Below are 23535 nucleotides of genomic sequence, written 5' to 3'. Positions count from 1 at the left end.
ACCTGGAGAGGACATTTTGTTTTTACCTGCTGTCTTTTGTTTTCAAGCAGCTCTAAGTGAATAACCTTTTGTATGAAAATGCATCATTTCACTTGGGAAAGTAAATGTGTGTGAGAAATAAAATTGGCTTTACCATATTGATGGCTGTTGCCAAATCACCTTCCATAAAGTTTGTGCTAAGTGACATTACCTCCATCAGTATTCCCTACACCCTCATCTGCCAAGAAAAAAAAAGAAACAGTTCTCTGATATTCTATTTTTTTTTTTATCTTGCAGAATGTTCATGAAGAAGTCTTACAGGAGTATCAAAAGATCAAGCAGGTTAGTGTCTTCACTGCGGGAGTCCTCACCTCTAATTCTGAGTGTTATAAATTCTGCCTAACCTAACTCCCCACTGTTTTTCTTGTGTTCTGTCCACAGTCTAGTCCCAATTACCATGAAGAAAAGTACAGATGCGAGTATCTTCATAACAAACTGGCTCATATCAAAAAACTGATAGGTGATTTTGACCAACAGCAAGCAGAGTTGTGGCGCTAGATCTCTGCTTGGACCAGAAGATGTGAATAAACTTAAGCTTATTTATTTAAAATTCCAAATGAGTTGCTCTAGGTTCTAAAGAGATGAAACTTTGCCTGTTGAAAGTTTCAGTATTAGTAAACTTGAGTTACTTTTTCTCCCATTTTATTTTGCTTTCCTGCATATTGAAGCTGCTTTTTCTGATTCTTCTTTTTCTGCCTCAAGACTTATGTTTGTGAATAGAAATAATTTTTTAGATATTGGGGATCCAGTGTCTATTTCAAAGCAACTTTTTTTTTTCTTTTAAAACTTGTGTTTGTCATGAGAAATGATTTTTTAGATCTCGGGGATTTAATGCCCACACTTCAAAGTTGTGTGTATTTAAAAAAATAATAGTAATGACAACAATAATGTGCAAGGTGAAATGCTTTTGGGTAAACATAAGCCTGTTTTCTGACCTTTCTTAATGCAAACTCTTTGCCTTAAATGGTAGAATATTTAGAAATTTGCACAAATTTCAAAAAAAAATGAAAACATTGTTTTGGAGGGTTAAAACACAGAAAGGTGTCTGAGGATGTGCATTGATTTTTCCATACACATGTACAGCCAGACTGACTTGATCTAGACTATTCAAACAACCCTGCGAGTTAACCCCCCATTGCAATGGTTGCCTTAAGGTGTTTGCTAGTTGTGTACCTAGTGTGGTTAATCATTAGCTACACTGCTTCCCACTTGGTTCCAGCAGTGGGAAGCACCCTGTGGCCTACCAGCATGTGCAAGCGTGTGCTCAACCTGTCTGTATGCAGAGGTGGTGTGGGTGTGGGTGTGCATGAAGGAAAAAAAGCTGCTACTCTCTGTAGGCCAAACGCTCAGGTGAAACAACTGACGAGTGTTACTGTAGGGTGTTTTTTTTTCCTGTCCAATTGCTACTTCTATAGTGGAAGACAAAAGCATTTCCATTTCAACAGTTTGTCAGCTTTATTAATGTTGGTCAAAAATCGACACGTTATAAAAATGAAACATCTATAGTTTTGGGGCAAAATTATAAAATGAAATGTGTAGGTAACCTATTTATATACTGCTATAAAGTATTTTTTTGAAGAGAGATATGCAAAGAAGCTATTACCTACATGAGATATATATTTAAAGATTTTTTTTTTCATCCTGGGTTCCAGGAATATAAAAAAGAACAGATATATTTAACCATAACATACTGTGATTCATCAAACAGCACAAACTTTCATTTCATGGAGTTTATCTGTTGACATTGATTTAAACTATCACTTGTTTTATCATGTGGGAACATAAGTTATGTGGTCAAAAATATAAGGAGTTTGAACTAATGTTGATTCAAGTTGTGTTGTCTTATCGTATTGTCTTTTCAAAGTGCTGCCAGTTGAAAAGGGAAGCATTATGTTTACAAATCTGTTTTGAAATGTTTGCCAAATTTTTGGTAGTATCTTTAATAAAGATATTTGTCTCCAGCATCCAAGAAAATAAGTAGTTTTGTTGTGTGTCACTGTGAGAAAGCATGCCGATAACCTCTTTTCTTTGGGGTTCTTCTAAAATATGAGCTGAAAAGATTGCACAATATACTAACACTGAGTGCAAAGACTGAAACAAGGCCCCTTCGCTCTGCAGCTGTGTGACGTTACTGCTAAAACTTGATTCCTATGTAACAGGACACTTAGGAGATTGTTTCTTGGGTTCCTTGCTGCTCTTCCTTTACTCCAGAATTGGTACAGCCATTATTAAATGTTCATTTACTTCAGAATCACTGCTGAAAAAGAAAGGGGAGTGTAGCTGGTGATCATGTGGTCCTCACATCGTTTCAGTCTCCTGGGAGTTTGTCCAGAAGCAAGGATCTCACTGGTGTCATTTCAGGGACCTCATGGCATCCCAATCAAAGATCCTGTGCTGAGGTTTGCCTTGAGCAGTGTTTAAAAACAAGATGCCCAGACCACTCGCATTCCCTGAGTGAGACGAACAGGGCTGGGTCTAGGGATCTTCATTTTAAAAAAGTTTTCTGTGGATGACTTTGGCAAGCAAGAGCCAGAGAATCGTGGACTTGAATGTAGCTCTGAGTCCTGACATCTTGAGATGAAGGTCAGCTGTTGGCTTCTTTTATTGTAAAAGCCCATCCCGTCAGCAGGTGCAGGTCACTCCACCCCACTGGGTGATCTGAGGCACCCCTGTTAAGTGTCTCTGCCAACTCTTGCTCCAGAGCCTGTTCGCACAGCCAGCCCTCTAGCAGCCCCCGGAACCCTTGCCATTGTCACAGGCACAGCCTCTAGGTAGCAGCAGAAGCTCAAGGCACTTTACGGAAACCCAGCTTGGCACACCGTGGACTTGACCACCAAGCAGTAAAAGCCTTGATTCAGATGTTTGTTGTAGACTTGGGACGGAGCTTTGCAACGTGTGTATCTTCCTCTCACACATCTGAGAGTTATGGGTGTCTGAATCTGTTTTCTGTGGTGGGCTCCCTTTTGATGATGGGCATAAGCCGATGCCAGCCTGTGGATCACATCTCATGCCCGACTTCGGGGTTGCAGCGTCACAGGTGACTGTTCCAGGACTGGGAGGCCACCTCAGCAGCAGTTACTGAGCAGAGAAGTTCCATTTTTCCCCTTCTCCCTTCCTTGCTTTTTTCCAACCATGAGGGAAAAACAGCATTGTCAATATGCATGAAAGTAATGTGGGTGCTTTTTTTTGTATCACATTTCATCTAAAATAGTTTGAAGAACTTGGAGATTCTTATGACACATGCACATCAACTCTGGGTCAAATGAGCAACTTATTTACAGTAAACAAAAGAACACTAGCTATATGTCAGAATTCTTGTTTTAAAAAAATTCCTCCACCCATCTCATTGGCAGCTTCCCTTAGAATGTTTTATAGGGGTTAACCTGCAACATTTTAAACATTAATAGGTGTTAATATTTGTTCTCATAAAAGTAATTGGTCTGGTCAATTTCTATCATTGTTCCATGCATTGATTATAAAAATACAGTATTAATTTTCTCTTCTCTCTGATCTCATAACCTTTTATAGGAGTCTGGTTGCAGTAATAACCGCCTGTCTGTCCATATGCTGGGCATGGGGGGCCGGACCCTGGCCACCTGTTCACAACTTGGCTGAAATGTGCCAGCAGTTTCTTGCCTTCTTGGCCATGAATGTGTCAGATCGTACATGCGTGGTCTGTGCCTTTACTGCTTCTGAGAGTCCAGTTACTTTCTAACCCAAGTGCTGCTGCAGTGGCAGCCTGAATGAGGAGAGAGTTAGAGCCAGCAGTTGGAGGGGAACATCGTGGGGGCTACCCGCACTACCAAATGAAGACCAGAGAATATGGTATCGAGGTTCTTCAGAACCCACAAGTTGAGTAGAGCGGTGAGGCTCATTCCACACACATCTGAAATGACAGAAAGTTATAGACCCATTCCCGTGCTGTTTCTGCCCATACTGTGTCAGACCTGGAAGCCAGGTCACGGGACTTCCTATCTGTGACAGAGCTCAGCAGCCGCGGGAACCCTGTTCTTTCTACGCCAAATGCAGTTCTTGTAAAAGGAAAGTCACCTTGACAGTTGGGCACTGTTGTTCCCCTGGACTCACTTGGAGTCTATGAACTTAACAAAACAAAGTGGTGTCCCAGGCCCTCCTGTGCCAGACCTTCCCAAGGACAGAGAGGATAGGCCTCCTGGTGACTCAGGGCCAAGCCAGGCCCCACTCCCACCCCAGGCAGGTCTCCTAGGAGAACAGGAAATAGTACCTGCTGTTTAATCAGGATTCCTTCCCATTTCCGCTCACCAGCTGATACCTCCATTTCAAGGCGAGGAGTTAAGCCGTCACCCAACACATGGCACCTAGGAAGCCTGCCCCCACCTCTGTGGTCTCACCCTCTCCTCCCTGCTGGTCACCAAGTGATGCATCCAGTGACCACACGTAGGCAGAAGGGCCCTTTGGGTTCCAAAGAGGCTGGGACTCAAGGTCAGGGTGATGCTGATAGGACCATTATCAGTGCATCGCTTTATCAGAAGTGCTGGACTCTGGAACAAGGCCTGCGTGTTTCTTGAGGCAAGGTCATTTGCCCTCTGCTGCCTTTACTTTCCAATGTGCACAGCCTCAAACAGCAGGGTCTTCAGAAGTATGAGCAAGGGCAGAGAGACAAATCCAGTCCTGGAATTACCATTGTCACTTTTTCAGCGAGCAAAGGCAGCCTTGGGGACAGACCCCTGGGGTCAGGGTTATCCAGTGTGTACTGGGAAGAAGGACGTTGTCGTAGCTGAATCCTTTAATCACCCCTTTTGCAGAATTTGTCTGAGGGACTAATGCAGGAGGGAACAAAGAGCGCCTCAGTTACACATTGGGATCAAAGCCCGAGAAGGTTGAGTTGCCAGCAGAGGCTCCAGTTCGGTTGCCCAGGGGTGTCCTGGGTGTTATTATAGCATCAGCAGCTCTCCCTGCCCCCAGTGGACACACACCTGACCTTGTACGTGCAGCTTAGCTTGACTCCTGCTCCCAGTCCATAAAGGCAGGGGCGGGGAGGAGGCTTCACCCTTGTTTGGAGAATACTTACAAGTTGCAGGAAAAACAGCTGTTCAGATAAGGGGTTATCTGTGGCTCGAGGGCAGCTAGGGTATCTGGAAAGGCTATGTCCTCCAGGTGAGGCTGCGGCCACTGAGACTGACCACACAGAGCAGGAATAGCCTCCAAGTGGCAGGGGGTGATGAGGGGGGGCATCAGGAGCGGTCCCTGTTGGATGTCCTGTGCCCCATGCTCCCGGGCCGCCTCTTTCTCCCTGTCTTCAGTTGGGAGGGACCGGCCGTGGCAGTGAGCGGCTGTGTCACCACTGCTGTGATTGCCTCCTCCTTCAGGCAAGGGGTCAGGTGATTGTGCTGTGGGTGACAGTCGAGATGTGTCATGTTCAGCTCCTGCCCGGCTGATGCCTTGGACCAGCCAGACTGGTCCTTCCCCCTGCGGTGAGCTCGCTGACTCTGTGCGGACATTTGTAACAGGGACACTGAGAGCCCCGTGTGCAGGTAAAAAGGACTCCCTAAAGACCACCCCGTGAAACGAACCTGCCCATTTGAGTTCTGAAGATGGGGCTGCGAACGCATGGCTGCCCACCCATTAAGCTCAGCTGCTGTCCGAGAACATCACATGGCAGCTTGGCCACTCCGCTACTCCCATACCAGGCCACCCTTCAGCAAGAATGTCCCTTGCACTTCCTCTCCACAGGCCTTCTGGGCTAAGTAAGCTGGACATGACCAGCTCTACCCTCCAGCACTTCCTCACCCAGCCATGTCCTCCTCATGCTGCAGGTCCCACTTCCTCCAAGAAGCCCCTCCTGATTGCCTAGGTCATACTGGTGTGTGACTGGCTTTCATTTCACATTTGCCCCTTTTGGAGGTTATTACAACTGGATACTAATTGTATACAGTGCCATGAGAGTAGAGACTGTCAGATTTCCCGGGGTGTTCCCAATTCCTGGCGGCGCTTAGCTGTCAATCATTGATGGAATGAGTGGGATAAATTGTTCCCCTAGATCATATTTAAAATTTAGGATTTGGATTGCACTATGAGAATGTGCTGTTGTTCGGGTATCTCTGCCTTTCAGTTGGTCTTCTGTAAGTCACGGTTTAGGAATTAATGATGGTAGATCAATGCCTTCACCTTGAAGGTCCCTGTGTCATAGGTAGCTAACTGTACCTCTCCAAGAGAACATCTGTTTCCCGTCTCGACTGCACCTCCAGTAGCCTTTGGAATTTGAGCCCCTACGTGGTCTACAATGGCTTGGAATGGAACATGAGCTGTCCTCTAAGTCATTCGGATGGTTAACCAGAACTGTTACAGATCAGTTTCAAGTCCATTTCTCAGTAATACGGCTTTTTCAACAGCTTCCTTCCACTTCTCAGGGACCAGAGGGCACAGCCATCTAATATCAGTTTATACGTCATTTTCCCATCACCATGAAAGACTCTGAACCAGCTACATCTTCAGATTCCATCTGTGTTTCTATTGACATTTATGTCATGCCAAGTACTCGTGCAGCCTCCCACACATAGATCTTCGGGGGATGATCAAAGACTTGGGGGTGACTAGAGCAGTTGAGCTAGCAAAGCCCACTTCCACCCCTGAGCAGCCACCTCCATCCATAGCTGATGAAATGAACCTGTCTGACAGTCATGGCAGGGTGGCTGAGATCCCCACAACCCCAGAAGCTCCTGCCGTCTCTCTCTCTCTAGGCAAACCAACCAACCCACAGCCACTGCTGGAAAGTGGTGCAATGACAGATGTGCTGCTGAGGCTCCTGGCCCAGCCACACACATGCCACACAGCACCTCTGTCCTCTGCTGGTGTGTGTGAGCAGATGGTCAGCTGGCTGCCACTATATGTGTTCTGATGGTATGTTTTTTTATTGTTTTCTTTTCATCTTTTATCTGAACATGAGAAGTTTTGAACCAGGAGACCTGACAGAGGAAAAAAAAAAAAAAGCTCTCAGGTAGAACTGAGCAACCCTCTTGGGTTTAGATTTTTGTATAACTCAAAATGAACTTCTGGGGCTGTTAGACCCATCCCAAAACACCTTAAGAGCAGCAAGACAGTGCTGATGCGTTTGTTCCAAACTTGACCTTCACTTTGAATAATCTCTATCCTATTTTCCAGTTGTCTTTTTAAAACGCAGTGTTTTATAAGTGGCCTTTTGCCTATAAGCCTCAATGCATCATCTTGTCACGTGGCGGCAAGATAGGGTAGACACAGTCCGTTCCAGGTAGGATGCTTTGGAAAGCGATTGTTACGAAAATGATTCATTCTTAGAACTGTAAATTGTTCTCGGTCCTCCCAAGGTCAGAACTCAATTAAGTCAGCAAAGGCAGCACTGGAAGGGCCTCCAGGAGTCCTGTGGCCACCTGAGCTGCAGGCGTGCAGCTACAGCAACCACGAGGAGACACTCAGGACTGTTGGCAAAGCCACCATTCTATCCCACATCCTTTCTCTGTCTGCCCCTGCTGATGACTCTGTTGGGGCCATGCCACGTGCTCCTTCCTGCCTTCTCTGATTCGCCATTCTTGCACATGTTAGCATTTCTCCTTTGTCTTTAGTGGAAGAGGACTCGACTTACAGATGGTGGAGCAGAGTAGTTGGGAACCAGGGAAATAAAAACAAAATACGAAAGCCTGAGAAGACACAGTAGTGTGGAAGGTGCTTCACAATGTAGATGGAAAGACTGGACCAAGTTGTCCCTCACCCTGGATCTTAGTTCTAGTTCTGAAACTTACCCACCTGTGGCCCCTGGGCAGTATTCTAAGCGCCTGGCTCTTCTTTCCATGGTCTCTGATGAGTCGGGAAAATACCTGCCTGCCACATGTGTGGGAGAAGTAAACAGACTATTGTGTTAAGCTAGAAGGGCTGGGTAGGGCACCCACAGAGCAACATTGTTCCCTCATGGGCTGGTATAAGCCCGCTGTAGGGGCTCTTGCCTTCAAAAGTGAAATTTCCGCCAAGTTTTGCCTCAAATTCTCCCAGGACAACCACTCTTAGACCAGTCCTGGGGTCATATGTCACACTCCTCCTATCTCCCAGCTACAGCCCTCTGAGGCTGGGGGCCAAGTGCTTCTTCTTGTCCTCCCCTTCCTCCCACACTCAGTTCTGCCCAGAGTGGAAGGAGCAGGTGGCAGGAAGGGAGAAGGACAGGAAGGGTCCGATTGGATGACACTTTTGTAAAATGAGCACACACCAACCTGCCAGCCTCCAGCTCAGTCTGTCTGTTTGTGAGCTACCCTCCTACCCAGCCAGAATCCTCAGTTAGGGTCTGGTGGCCCGAGGCAGGTGGAGGGACTTCCCCAATGCATTCTGCATTCAGCTAAAGATGTGTGTGCATCATACATGAACCCTCTGTGTCCCCCAAGCTTGAAGGATGACAAATCAGGGCTTCTGAGTAGTCGCACTTAGCAGGCATGCAGTAAAAGAAAGCCAATTCACCCTCCAGTTTCCAATGTCACCTGGCTTTCCAGCCTTCCTGTTATGCCCCAAAAGGAGCCAGAGGCTAAGAGCAGCAAAACTGGGCTTGTTGATGACTCCCCAGGCAAGTCCTGCACACGAGGGAAGGACCTTTCCATACTTGATGCACACGGGCATAGATAGCCTTGATTGTCCCGACAGTGTTTGACTCTTGTCACATAGCAGGAGTCTCGACACACCCAGGTTCTGTGCTATGCGGTGGACGTTCACCATAGAGCAAGACAAATGCAGATGGTGTGGGTTCATTCCAGGGGTAGTTAGTGATGCAGCATCAAAGGTTCCTGAGAGACGAAATCATGAGGAGGCTGTGCAGGAGGGTTGGTGCTTGTTAGCCGCAGAGAAAGTGCCAGAAGAGAATGTACAGCCCTGCCTGTCTCAGCAACACTCATGGCTTCCAGGGCTGAGACTGGTGGGGTTGCACAGGGACCCACAAGTGCTGGTGCTCCTCCTTCTGGGAACCGTGGGGTTAAATAAGAAGTGTAGGCCAAGTGAAGGGTGTCCTCTCACCCAGAGGCACATTCTCTGGGGGAAAGAGAGAAAGAGAGAGAGAGAAATCATGGCCAGACCATGGTAGACTAACATTACCGGCAAGTTCTCGGTGGTTAGCAGCTTGGGTAAATCATCCAAGCGGTGTGACCCTGGTGAGGTTCTAGGTGGCCAAGCAGGAGGTAGAGACAGAGGGTGGGCTGAAGAAGTGGATCCTTCTGTGGGGGAAACTGACCACCTGTCAGGCTGCGCAGTGAATGCTTTCATGCTCGGCCACCAGACAACACACAATGCTCTCTGCCTTTTCCAAATGTTTACATGGATGTTCGCAGCTGACCTCCTCTTAGGCCATTTGGGTGTGAGCTGGAACACCACAATGCAACAAAACAGGAAGGGTCCCATGGGCTCAGGATGCCCCTTCTTGTCCCTCCTCTGTGCCTGCTGCTTATCAGCCTACTCTGCCAGCTCTTGCTCTCCAGCTGGCTGCCAGTCCCCAAGATTTACCAGTGACTCTAGGTACCCACCGAGTGTCCTCCGCCCACTGGTCTTCTGCCTCCTTGAGACGTATGTTTCCCCCTGTGAACACCAAATTGAACCCCTTTGGACAGGCGGTGGGACTCCCATTGCTACACCTGCTCTGCATTCCTTCTTGCCCCAGCGGCTTCCACCAGGGAAATGCCTCCGCTTGCAATGAAATTGCCTTCCCTTGAGCTCACACTGCCCTGAATTGAGGTCACAATCCCTGTTGTGATCATCCCATCTTCAAGTACCCTGCCTGGAGAAGGAGACGTTCCATCCTGGCCAGCTCAAGGTACACACACCTCATGGTCATGGCCACATGCATTCCTGGCATGTGCAGCCTCTGGATCTCCCTGGGCCCTGAACACAGCCTGCTCCCTGTGCTGCTGTCCTGACCTTGGCTATGAATTTTCAGCGGTGGGGCTAAAGCTCAACAAGGCTGGCCTGGCAGCTGTGTGACTCTGTGTTCTCAACGCTGCAGGCTGAGTCCTTGAACACTGCTAGCAGCAGCACATGATAACCTTTTCCAGGGCCTAGCCCAGACCTTCCTTCCTTGGAAACTCAGGGGCATGAGAGCCAGCCATATGGCTTAACAGTGCCTCCAGCTGATTCTGATTTAGGCCAGATCTGGCTCTTGTCTCCACTCATTAGACTCACCCAGGGAGTTTTTAAACCACACCCTTGTCCAGGCCTCAGAGGGCCAGAAACTCTTGAGATTGGAAATAACACTGAGGACATTTGCAAAAATTCACTGTGGGAAGCAGATGGAGGGACCGGTATCCTGGCACCTCTCAAATGCATGCTGGGGAGTGTTGATAGCCATTGCTCAAGAAGAACTCTGTAGTCCAAGAGACTTGGAAAACGCAGGAGCAGAGTGAACTATACTTTTTATAAAGGGATGCTTCCTAATGTTTAATATCCAGGTGTGTTCTCTAAGAAACAGAGACCAGAGTGTCCCCTTTTCATCAGTCCCTCTGAGTCAGTACAGGGAACACACATGGGGGAAATGTTACTTTAGATTTGATGCTAGAATGATTTCTGCTACAAGTGCAAGTCAAGCCACTAGAAAGTCATGCGCTTGTGTTATAGGACCCCAATTCATTGCAAAAGTCATCTCTTAGAGTGTAAGAAGTGCCCATAGAAGAAACAAGCCTGATAGGTTTGGTTTTGTTTTTTAAAGGTGTGTGTATTTATTTGAAAGGCTAGTGACAGAGAGAGAAAGAGAATTTCCTCCATTCCCAAATGGCTGCAGTGGCCAGAGTTGGGCCAGGCCAAAGCCAGGCGCTTGCAGCTGTTTATGGACCTCTCACAAGGATGGCAGGGACCCAAATGCTTGTGCTTCGCCTGCTGCCTCCCAGGCATGTGGGCAGGATGCTGAACTGGGGGCAGAGCAGCCAGGACACATACCAGGATTCCAACATGGGATGCAGGCCTCAACATGCACCCCCACATTCCTGATATTTGTTGGTTATATAATTATTTTCAAAAATTGTCTTAACTCAAAACACATAATTCAGCATTCTTTATAAATCCATGTAATAAAGTCCCCTTAGAGCTTTATGCCAGAGCTGGAAAAGGTGGAGGAGCTGAACTTGTCTGTTTCCTTAGATTAGCTAATGAGAACTCTGGAGTCCATGTCTTCTTGCTTCATTGTCAGCCCAAAAACCTGAAAACTACATTTGGGGCTCAGCTGCAACTGACTGCAGCAGCCAGGTTGTCTGGTATAGGCTTAAGATCCCACAACTATATTCAGTGGTGTCACGTCATCTTCAGTAAAGTTTTGTGACTTGGTGGTGTTTATTGCCACCTCTTTCTAATCCCTTTGGGAAGATTAAAAACGCGTAGCTTTGATACAACTTTGAAACGTAATGAAAGACACAATAGAGAAGCTCTTTCTTCTGTGGGAGTCTCTCTCTTCCTACCCAAGCTCCTGGCACTATCTGAACTGAGAAGCACTGAGTTCTAGAACTGCAAAGAAAAACTCCAAAACTGCCTATTGTCCCAACTCTCACCTCCTATAAAACTAAAGATGATAAAAATCTAAATATTTTTAATGGCCATGTACTAGTGTTTTAAAGATTAATCCTATGTGCCTGAAAATGTGACTTATGTTTCCTGTTTGGTCTCATAATGAGTAGTGTCCACGAATGATTAATCACCCAAGAAATTCTGAAAAATGCCCCATACAACACCTTCCAAATGCATGTCCACTACTAGGCAACAAACCATCCCAGCATTTAGCAACTTAAAGCAACAACCATTTGTTATCACATGCAATTCTGAGTGAGGGTTAGGATTCTAGATGCAACTTTGTTGAATGAGGCTAGTCCAGCCTATTTTTGCAAGGTTGGAAACAAGCTGTTAACTAGAGCTGGGTAATCCATTCAAAAGCTCATATGTGTTTGTTGATCCCAGGTGATTGACTGGAACCCTTGATACCCAACCACATGGAATGGTCCATAGGCTGCCTGAATGCCCTCACACACATGGTAACTAGCTCCTTCCAGGGTACGCAATGGAAGAGAGAAAACACAAGTGATTACACTCAATACAGAAGTTGTTGACTTTTCCAAGACTGAATTTCAAAGTACAGACTCATGTTCAAGAACTATTGGGAAACTACAGTTAGTTTACCTTTAGCCACAGGAAGCCTTCAACCTGTGGGCTTTGTGCTGAGAAGGGAGAGCAGGGATTCCAACTTCCAAAAAGCTTCCTGGAATGTTGCTGAGCCAATTCCGGCTGGAGTGAGCCTCAGCATCCACAAGGCAGGGGCTCAAGGCTTGACCTCCATCAACCTACCCTTTTTTCCCCCCAGGCACAGGCATCTAATGCAAAAAAACATAAAGGGAGAGGGGACAATGATCAAGGAGACAGGATTAATAAGCCATCAGCATTTGTTAGGGTGATGGTTGGCTGCCAGAACCCTGGCCTTAAATGGGTGAGTCGTTCATTCATTCATTCATTCATTCAAACAAATCCCTGTGGCACGTTTGCCAAGTGACAAAGGCCATTGTAGGTGACACAGTGAATAAGCAGAAAGTCAGACACTATCACTCCCAGAGCCCAACCCAGAGGAAACAACTTCCTGTGCCTCCGAAGATAGTATTGAACAGTTATTGACATAGCTTTCACCATATGGCCGGCACTGCTCACAACACTTTGAACATAATCCTTTCCTCTTCCATCCTCTTTGGATGGGGATATCCCCACTGTGGATGGGCCACAGAGATATTGAGTGATTTCCTTGGGGACATGCAGCCAGCTATAAGTGACAGGGATAGGCTGTGATCCTTGGCAGCCTGACTGTAGCATCCATATGCTAAGAAATATTGATCATCTTGAATTTAGAGTAATTGCTGGTGACAATTAGACATTAATCCACCAATGGTAAATATTGGTCCCTTGGTGCTAGTGTAGAAAATGACTTGGATCCTAAGCGGCGCAGTTGGTCTTTTTGGAAATGTCTCCTTCAACCTGGGTCTACCAGTGAGAGTGGAATGAGGGTCCACAGAAAAACATTCCAGAAGCAACCCAAGACCACACTAGAAGTGGATCAGCAAGAACTGAGGTGCAAATTGGAACTGGAAACCACATGTAAGCTTGCAGACCCTGAGAGGCTACAGCACATCCAGGGGAGGAAGAGATCCAGATACAAGGTTCAGGGTCAGGGTCAGGTTAAGGTCATGGACGGAAGGTGCTGTGTGCACTCAGGAAGTGCTGCCAGGATGGGAATGGGAAGAGAATCCAAAGGACACTCTAAATCACGCTGTCTCAACAGACTGTCTTCCTAACTCACTGCCCAAGACACACAAATGTGTCCTTTATCTTCTTTATCCAAAATCATTTCTGCTCTTGCAAAAAAGCCATGTCAAATGGCACATATGAGGACCATAACAGGTAGAAAACCCTGTTTTGGTGTGCCACTCACTTGGAGCTCCAGAGGTGAAGAGTCTCTGTTCAGCCACAGTACTTGTTGTAGTCAAATGGGCGTCAGAGCATAGATATGCAACTTAGATTTCTACTGCCCAGCATGGCTTGGATATCATTCCAGCAGATTTTCCTCTTTTAACCGCCATATGACACTTCCTCGCCCTTCATATCATGAGCCTTAAGCTAATCACTCCTGTTTAAAATCCACGTTGTTCCTGATAGTGAAAAACTAGAATTGTCTCCAACAGTGATAGAGAAATTCTTCTCTTTTTTCAACCAAATGGTTGAACATTTTAACCACTAATTCATGCTCATAAGCTCTACCCCACTCTAGCTCTCAAAACCTGAGAAAATGATACATTTATGAAAATAAGCTGTTTAGGGATTGTTCCAAAATGGTGTGGGAATGCAAAACTTTGCAATGTTGTACACGCACCATTAATTCCTAAAAATTATCAAGTAAGTTTTGCTTCTGAAGACCAGCAACGTCTGGTGGTAACTATGAACAAAGAAAGCTTAAAGCTCATATCCTCACAGCTCTACTCATGATTCTGGATTATTATTTATGCTTTATGTTATTTGCTGCAAGTGTATATCCTACCAGATTGTCTATGTGGAAGATTTACAGTGGTTCACATGGCCTTCCTTAACCGTGATTTTTACATACACTTCATTTAGCTTCGTCTTTTAGTGTGTTCCGGGTCCTCCACCTTGCCCTCTAAGTTTTCTCTTTGCTGAGGCCTCATTCTGATTCATCTCTTCGTTAGCTATAATTTCTTGCCCTTTTTCCTCACTGGTGGAGCATCGCCATTGAGAAAACTGTGAGCCTCCTCTTGGCCCAGGCCGCTCCCCTCCACCACCAAAGGAAACCTGATTTCCCCAGCACTGCATTCATGAGCTCTTCCAATGAGACTGTTGTTCTGTATCTTGATTTCCTAAGTATCTCCCTGTCAATCATCCCGTTCTCAGGTGCTTCCGGATCTGAAATCTGTTGTCATCTGCAAAGATGTAGCATTCTTCATTTCAGAAGACTAAGAAAAAGCACAGACTCCTCACTCTGGCAGTAGTGCAATTGTGTCCTGGTTTGCTGTTGGTTTACAAACTGTTAAGGGGAATCAGGGTTGAAGAGAAACTGTAGGCTTTCATTTAGGTCTGCCTGCTCACCAGAGTTGTAAGACATATTTTCTCAATTCTCTGATCTCGGAAATAAAATTGTTGGCTGGACAAGATATTAGTAAAAACCATGGTAGTAACTTGACTTTTGAGTCTGCCATTTGGCCTTGTATTTATTTCAGCTGCTTGTTTTCATCTAACCAATCCGGGCAAAGCCCATTATTGTCACTGCTTTTTCATCCTCCCTACCTTACCTCCTAAGTACAGATTAAAATGGGGAGGGAGCAGGAGTAGAGCAAGGCGGGCATGTCTTGTCTAATAATTTTCTTCCTTCTTTTCAACCACTCTTCTTCTTTGCAGAGTAGACCCAATCCCAGGGGGAGTGTTCGACCCTACTCTATCCATCCCTCATTCTTTTTCAAAGTCAGAGAGTTCCGTAGGACCCCCTTGTCCCTCATTTTCTGAGAAGTCTACATCCTCACGGGAATCTAGCTGTTCTCAGCTATCTGCGGTCTCAGCTGATTTGCTCCAGCTTAGATGTATTTGACAGACAGTGCACTTGGAGATTTTTTTAAACTATTTCCTCATTTTCATTAGAGATGAGCTTTTCACATCAATATTTCATACTCTAAAAACTCACTCGGTTTCATTTTAGCTCTTTCACTCAGAACTTGCGTTTTCTTTTGAAATCTCTAGTTTGTGGGCTCTGCCAATTAGGAGCATTTCAATTCATTTGCCTCAGAAACATTGACTGAGGATTATAGCTGCAGAACGGTGTTAAAGATCCTGCTAAACATATCCAAATGAGTAAGACTTGAAGACCTACTTTCAAGGAACATATGGTGTAAGAAGAGAAATTTATAAGTCAGCATAAGAAGCCTTAGATGGGGGCCTATGTATGTCCTTACTATGGCAGTGATGATGATGGAGGTGGTGGTGAAGGATGGACAGTTCGACAGGAATCTGACCACTCCTGGCAGAAGCGACAGCACAAGTCAAAAGTCAACACAGGAGATGATGGGCAGCGTTCGCCCTGGGTAACTCGAGCTCGGGTGGCACAGGCGGAATTTGGAGTTCACGGACATGGGCCCACCTCCCCAAGCATGAGGCCACCACGTGCCCTCACTAAGACCACTGTTCTTGGACCCTCAGATACCTTTTTACTTTTCCTTCGGTAAAAATCCTCAAAACGATCAACATGCTTTAAGGCACAAATAAAAGAATGCATTGCCAAGATCCTTGCACAATGCCTGGCTCGTGGTAGATATTTTATAAATGTTTATTTTCTGTGTGAATAAAATCTATTTGTGTAGCATGATTCATCCCCTAATTACCATATCTGTTGTATTAATTAGCATATACAAAGGCTTTATATATATATATATATATATATATATATATGACTGGTCTTACTGCTTGTTAATTATATCTGTTATGGAGTTGCATAATTCTTAACTTGGCCAGCACTCTATTAGGCTTTGGTCTAAAAACTCATGTCAGACAATGGCTCGGAAAGTGCTTGTCAAGCTATCAAGCTGTAACGGGTGGAAAGAATCGCTGTCATAGCAATCCATCTTGTCTATACGTTCTTTTGTTCCAGAAGAAACCCCAGGCCACCTGAGAATAGAATCGAGTTGGAGAAAAGCAGATAGGTAAGCTATGTTTTCTACTGATTAAAGGCCATTTCCCCAGGAGGACTTAGGGGCCGCTGGCATGGCTTAAGACGTTGCCAGTGTTTTCCATGGAGGTGCAACACTAGACACAGAAAATAGGTCAGAATCGCCTGTGGCCACACTGCCTGGTTCCTCAGCTAAAGGTCATTCTTAATCCCCTGCGGCAGCTCCCAGAGCACAGTGGGTAGTGGTTAAAAAAAAAAAAAAAAAAAAAAAAAAAAAAAAAAACACTTCATAGGAAGGAAATGCCTTCCATAAAGTGAAGCAGGGAATTGATTCTGCATGGGAGCATGGGAGCCAGAACCCCGTCCTGTTATAAGCACTGCCAAGAGTATATCCAGGTGAGCTTCCTGGTGGTGGTGTCACCATAGCTGAAGTTTGAACTCCAGGCCCAGAGAGAACCATGAGTAAAGAGCTGTCTATGAAGGGGGATGGGCAGAAGACGTGGTCAGGTAGGTGTGTACATGAACATGTATGTATGTGTGTGTGTGCACAAAAGACGGTGTACACAGAAAGCCACTGGCCACTGAGCTTGAGACCACTGCTCCCCAGCCGTGGGGAAACCATGTGGGAAGCTCCTGGCACACACTCAGGGTTGGGGGGCACCTGGCGCTGAGCCAGGCACCCTGCCAAGCTGACTCCTGGTCCCCACAGCACCCCAACTTCTGAGGAGGAGCAATACTGCCCCTCAAAGCCCCATCTGCAGAAGTCAGCCAGGTGTATGATCCAGGAACATGGGCAGTTCCCGCTCGTCGCCCTGGAAGGCTCCCATCCATTCCCACTGTTCTCTGGTGGGCTCTCATTCCCCACTTCCTCCGCCTACTGGCCTGCTTCCAACTTGGATCCGTGTTTGTTTTTCTCTTCAGAGCAGCCCCCACCTAGACCCGTGTCAGAGCAGTGGTAGCCCTCGGGCATTTGGAGGCCTGTGTCCCACTCCGGAGAAAGAACCAGAAGAACAAGCACTCTGGGATCCCCGTCTGGGTTTACTGTCATGCCATTCGCCAGTGCAACATGATGTTTGTTCATCTAGCTTCTTTGTGTGAGCTAGCTAGCAGCACGTATCAAGACCCAAAGTATCAGGAGCTGGTGTTGTGGCACAGCACATTAAGCTGCCACCTGTGAGTCCCAGCTGCTCTGCTTCCCATCCAGCTCCCTGCCAATGTCCCTGGAAAAGCAGCAGATAGCCCAGCGTTTGGGACCCTGCAGCCACATGGAAGACCTATATGGAACTCCTGGCTCCTGACTGTGCCCTGTCCTAGCCTTGGCTATTGCAGCCATGTAGAGTAAACCAGTAGATTTCTCTCTCTCTCTCTCTCCCTCTTACTTTCTTTCTTTCTCTTATTCTCTCTCTCTCTCTCTGTAACTCTGCCTTTTAAACAAATCTTTATCAAATGTCCCCGACAGACATTATACTAAAATGAAAAACCCATGTCACTGAAAAGGTTAGAGAATGTTATTTCGAAGGCTGATTAAATCCTTGCGACTTCTTGAACACACTCTCTACAGCTGTTGCCTGACTACAGAAAGCAGAAAGACCTCCTTTGCCTTTTTTGAGACCTTCAAATAAAACTGGCTCCCCAAAGCCGAGAAGAGAGAGATGTTTTACTTTTACTCATGTGTTGACCTGGCTCCTGCTGCTGGTATCAAGGCAAATGCGTCCACTATGCCCAGCCCCTGTGTGTGGCCCAGGCCTGAGGCTGGGATAGAGTCCTGCCCTGCACCTCTCACCTCTTTCTGCTTCTATTCTGGGGCCCCAACTTGGCATGGGCTGTAGCTTCCTTCTACCTGGCTGTTCCCCGAACACTGGATGGATCTTCCCTGCTGCCTGCAAGGGGCCTACAAGGCCCCAACATTAAGATATGACTCAAAGTCATATCTGAATAAGAAATCTAAAACTTTCACCACCCCTGGTAGGAATATCTGGTCACCCATCGCAAAATCACAAAGGAAGCGTTTCTCCACTCTAGATCTCACGTCTTGCCATTGAACGTGTGCCACAGATGCCTGCAAATGAATTTTAGCATTAGAAGTAATAAGCCATAATCATTATCCATGATTTGTCACCAAGGATTATTTCCAACACTTTGAAATATCATTCCTGTTTGTCACTAACTTGAAGGTACAATGCTTACTAAACCCACCAGTAGAACTTACTTAATGTATTTAAGTAACCATTTCACACATATTTAAAACGTGATTGGGAACTGTTTGATAGCATTGGTTTCCTTGATAACCACACATTCTGGTTTCTCCTTTCAAAGACTAAGAAGGGGATGAGGTCTGAGTCAGACTTCCAGGTGGAGCTACAGTTCAGAATCAGGTCTTGTGGGTAAATTTCAACTGCTGGATTATAAATACATCAACCGCAATAGGAACACGGCATCCAGTGATGAGCAACACTTAAGGAATTCAATTTAGGCATGTGTTTCTGACAAAGGCTCAACCCTCCTGGGCCTAGAACCTTCCACGGAAGTGTGAGGGAGAAAGAGACCTATTGCCAGTAGGTTTTTGGAACTGCAAGGTCAGCCACTTCTTAACCCAGGCTTGATTCAGCGCCCTGCCATCAGTCCTGTGTTCGTTTGAAAGACAATGTTCTTATACTCCAGAATGCTAATGGTTTCCTGGGCCTGCAGGTTCAAATTGCCCTCTGTAGCCTTGATTAATTCCTTCGACTTTTCACTGCCCGCTGAGTCCCATGGTTCTCTGCCCCAGAGGTTCTAGCTTATAACTTTGACCCAGGATTTCATGTAGAACTTTATAATGAAGGCAAATTCTTTGTTCTCCCACAGAGGTAGACCTCAGTATGTCAGGTCCCACCGGACTTGGGACAATCCTTGCCCGAGTTTCAGCTGAGTCATACCCTTAATAGCTGATTCAGCCTGACTCAAGACTGACGCCATCATTTTAGACTCTGTACAGTTGAAGAGAGCTGTGGACAGAAATAGAAAGGAGAAACATGTAAACGGAGTGACCAGAATAAAAGGAAAACATACCAAATGAATGACTCGTACTGTTCCTTTGTCTTGGTATAAAATAAGAGGCTTCTAATAATAACGCATCATTTACATTGGAGTCGTGCTTTGATGGCCATTATTTTGTCTGATGTCCATAACAATCCAGTGAGGCAAGCCGTGGGTGCCAGAGCTGGATCACAGAGCCACTGGAGGACCAGCCGGAAGCCACACACCAGAAAGTGGGCCATGGGCTGGGCAGGGATTCGGCTTCTGCTCCCGGGGCCAGACTCCTCCCCATACAAACCCAAACGGCCCACAGCGCCTGAGGTCGCTGCTGTGGCCAAGCCAAGTAAACAGAAGGAACAAGCGAGAGCTGTGTGCTGTTGAAAACGAAATGAAGCTTGGGAGCGAAATAGTAAACATGGGAACCCTTCCCAGGTTTTCTGGAAAAGTTCTTAAGGTTGCTAATACCCGCAGGAGACAGAAACAGATAGAGCAGCGTTGCCAGCCATTCTAAGGAAGATTCAAAAGGAACCATGGTACCTGTGGAAGGTAGGAGCCTGCTTAGGTGCAAGATCCCACCAGTCTGTGTGTTGCATGCCTTCTCCTAGTGCTAACTGAACCATAGCATCTTGATGTTCTCCTAGATGTCTTAAGAGGTCTTTGATCAATACTCCACAAAAATACGATCTATTATTTTTGGTCCTACCCCAAAATAAAGAACTTCCATCTTAGGCTCCAATGGACCCGGTTTTTCTTTTTGTTTTGAATCTCTTTGTTTTGTTTTTAAAAATCTCACTCCCAACAACAGGGGAACGTTTGCTCTCCTAAGAGGAAAAGAGAGCAGGCAGGGAAAGCGCTGTGTATGCCAGCTGTAGCCACAGCCCTTCCAGACCCCGTGAATCTCAGGGGGGAGACAGCGCTGTGCATGTGCCACAGAAGGCCCTTGGAAACTCCCTTCCCTTCTGACAAAGCCCGGGATGACTGAACTCGGAGGGGCAGGCACCTGGATTGGCCTGGCCCATGATCGCCCATGAAGGACTGTGAGCCAGGCTCATCTGTGTAGGATCTGCCACCCACTTCCTCCATTCTGTTTAGCTCTGTGGTTATTTTCCTAATGAGCTATCTGCTTGCCCCCAGCCTTCCAGCCAGCAAATGAATGGGTGCACATTAGAAATGACACCCGTAGCACTCCGCACCTGGAAGGGGGAGTAGCCCTGCGCATTGTGCAACCATGGTGCGGGGAGCAGGCCTGTGCCCTTGTCCTGTCTTGGCCCTCACTGGGCAGGGAGGCTCCCCTGGAGCTGGCACCGTGTTCAGCCTCATACCCACAATCCTACAAATGACCACCTCTACAGCCATGCCTGCCAGCCTCATCATGCCTGCCTGGCTGTGTGTTCTAGGGTTGCCAGCAGGAACCCCCAGAAGGCAGGAGGAAATGATGACTATCTCAATCCATCAGGTAGTTATCCTGGGATTGTTTTTTGTTTGTTTTCTGTTAAGATTTATTTATTTTATTGGGAAGGAAGATTTACAGAGAAGGAGAGAGAGAAAGATCTTTCTTCCGTTGGTCCACTCCCCAAGTGGCTGCAATGGCCAAAGCTGAGCCTATCCAAACCCAGGAACCAGATGCTTCTCCCACATGGGTACAGGGCCCCAAGGCTTTGGGCCATCCTCTACTGCTTCTCCAGGCCACAAGCAGGGAGTTAGATGGGAAGTGGAGCATCCCGGACATGAACTGGCACCAATACGGGATCCCTGCAGTTTCAAGGTAAGGATTTAGCCACTGAGTTACTGTGCCAGGCCCTTGCCCTGGAATTGTCTACATTTATGTTGTGCCACTGGATGGTCCACTTTGAGTATTATTGATCCCTGGGGGTTCTAGAGTTCATTGTCACTGTCAAGTACTGCTTTCCAGAGCCCTACAGCTCGCTCCTCCTGATGCCACAACGCCTGCCCCCAAAGCCGCTGTGACTCAGAGTTAAGTCTTGCTATAACTCCAGGACTTGTCAAGCCCTGTTCTACATTAACAGAAACCAGTTAGTATCTACTGCTCCGCCTTGCCTGGCCCCAACTAATCCAGGGAATTGTAGGGTCCTGGACTCTCAGAGTCTTTTTTTTTCTTGAAAGATTTACTTATTTTTATTTGAAAAGTAGATTTTACAAAGAGAAAAATCACATGCGCCCAACTTCTCTTGTCTGCTAAGGGCCTTTGTTATGTGCAGAGCTCATGGGTCCCACGGGTGCACTCAGAGAAAAGCAGGCCTTGGTGGCTTCATGGTCAACATCCAGGAAACGCTGCGTAACAGCATTTCCCCTACGCTGTAGGAGATGCTTTGCCCTGCGAGCAGCATGCCCTGGGGAGTCAAATCAAGTGGGAAGTGGTTCCTGTACATGTGGTGGGGCTGTTTATGCTCCAGGCAACATCAGATGGGCGAAAAAGTCAGGATTACTTCAGTAGAAGGATCCAATTCTGAGTACTTGACTTACAAAACCTTGGTATGCATCTATACACACACACACACACACACACACAAATGCACTGTGTGAGGACTGTGCTTATTTATTGATGTCTGTATGTATTCCTTTGGAAAGCAGAGAGGAGAGAGATATCTTCCATCTTCTTCACTCCCCCAGATGCCTGAAACAACAAAGGCTGGGCCAGATTGAAGCCAAGAATCAGAAAATCCATGTGGAGTTCCTACATGACTGGCAGGGACCCCCTGCTGCCTCCCAGTGTGCATATTTGCTGGCTTTGGAAAGGGAGCCAAACTGGAACCCAGGACCTGAGATGTGGGTGTCCCAATTGGTGTCTTAAGCAGGACCACCAAATGCCTGTCCCTTGCATAACGCTTAGTCCCAACAGCACTAAAGCAAAAACTACTTTAAAAAAAAGTAGTTTTCACCCCCCACTAAAATATGTCTATTGCCCAGAGTATTTAAAATATGCACTAGATATTTTTACCTATGATCTTAGGGGATAGTTTTGGGGAAAAAAATGAAACGATATGCAAAAGACCTAATGATTTGACATAAAGTAAAATTTTTTATATTTTCTCTTCTTAAGATTAATTTTACTAATTTGAAACACAGGATGACTCAGAGAGGGAGAGACAGAGAGAGATCTTCTATCCACTGGTTCACTCCCCAGACAGCTACAATGAACAGCACTGGACCAGGCTGAAGCCAAGTGCCAGGAATTGGATCTGGGTCTCCCATGTGGGTGTCATGGCCCTAGACGCTTGGACCAGCCCCTGCCACCTTCCCAGGCACAGTAGTGAGGAGCTGGGTTGGAAGTGGAGCAGCTGAGATATTCACATGTGCCCATGCGGAATGTCAGCGTCACATGCTACAGTTAAGCCCACTACAACACAATGCTAGCTCCAAGACCTAGTCCTTCTCTTGCTGCCTTGACAGGAAATAGTCACGGGTCCTGGGAGGTTTGTAAACACAAGGCAGTTGTTCAGTGCTCCGGAGAAGGGAAGCCCCCCGCCAGCCCTGGCAGCGGACAGCTCCTTCCAGCTGCCTTAACTGGAAACTTGGGCCCAGTCTGAGCCATGCATCCTGAGGGCGCCAGAACTGTCTAGGGCCACTTCCCTGTAGCTTTTAGATGGAGAGGAGTCTGGGAGGAGAGTCCTGGGAGCCCCACCCTGCATCCTCCCAGGTTCCATCACCACTCCCAGACCCCCACAACAAACCGGCTCCCATGAGGTCTGGATCCAGGAGCACATGGCCATGTGGGTGGTCTGGATACCTGCTCATGGAGCACTTGACAAAAGCCACGCTGTAAGGACCAAATCGGGTTTTGTCACCTAGACAGTGGCTCTGCCCAAGGCCTGCTGGAGAGAGGCGTGTGCGGGCCCTGTGGGCATTCAGGGGCCACTCAGGTGAGCTCTGTGTGGAAGGAAGCCCTTCCTCAGCTTCTCAGAGAGGACATTCAGAAGGCACAAGGTGGAAATGGGAGACAGAGAAGCATGGCTGCCACTCAGCTCAAAACCACCAGGGCTGAGAGACTGCCAGAACGAAGAAGAAAAAGACACTCAAGGGACAAGTGCCTGTGGCACCAGCATCCCCTATGGGCACCTGGTCATGTGCCAGCTGCTCCACTTCCCATCCAGTTCCCTGCTTGTGGCCTGGGAGAGCAGTTGAGAATGGCTCAAGTTTTTGGCTCCTCATCCATGTGGGAGACCTGGATGAAGCTCCAGGCTCCTGGCTTCAGGTCAGTTTATCTGTGGCCATTGCAGCCATTTGAGGAATGAACCAGCAGATGGAAGATCGTGTGTGTGTGCGTGTGTGTATGTTTCCTCTCTATACAAATCTTCCTT

The 23535-nt window shown here is 46.8% G+C and overlaps 1 protein-coding gene across 2 annotated transcripts in view; it reads left to right on the top strand.

Annotated features, from left to right (window-relative positions):
• ELL2 (elongation factor for RNA polymerase II 2) overlaps window positions 1-1859 on the top strand; it is a 62870-nt gene extending 61011 nt beyond the window's left edge. For both annotated transcript variants that reach the window (XM_004586192.3, XM_058656412.1), the window contains exons 11-12: window positions 277-321; window positions 421-1859. In XM_004586192.3, coding sequence (XP_004586249.2) covers window positions 277-321; window positions 421-537 — 162 coding nt within the window. In that variant the 3' untranslated portion in view covers window positions 538-1859. The remainder of the gene's footprint in view (window positions 1-276; window positions 322-420) is intronic.
• The last annotated feature ends 21676 nt before the right edge of the window (window positions 1860-23535 follow it).

Source organism: Ochotona princeps, chromosome 28 (assembly GCF_030435755.1).
Source record: "Ochotona princeps isolate mOchPri1 chromosome 28, mOchPri1.hap1, whole genome shotgun sequence".
NCBI lineage: Eukaryota > Metazoa > Chordata > Mammalia > Lagomorpha > Ochotonidae > Ochotona > Ochotona princeps.
This window is presented reverse-complemented; position numbering and strand designations above follow the sequence as displayed.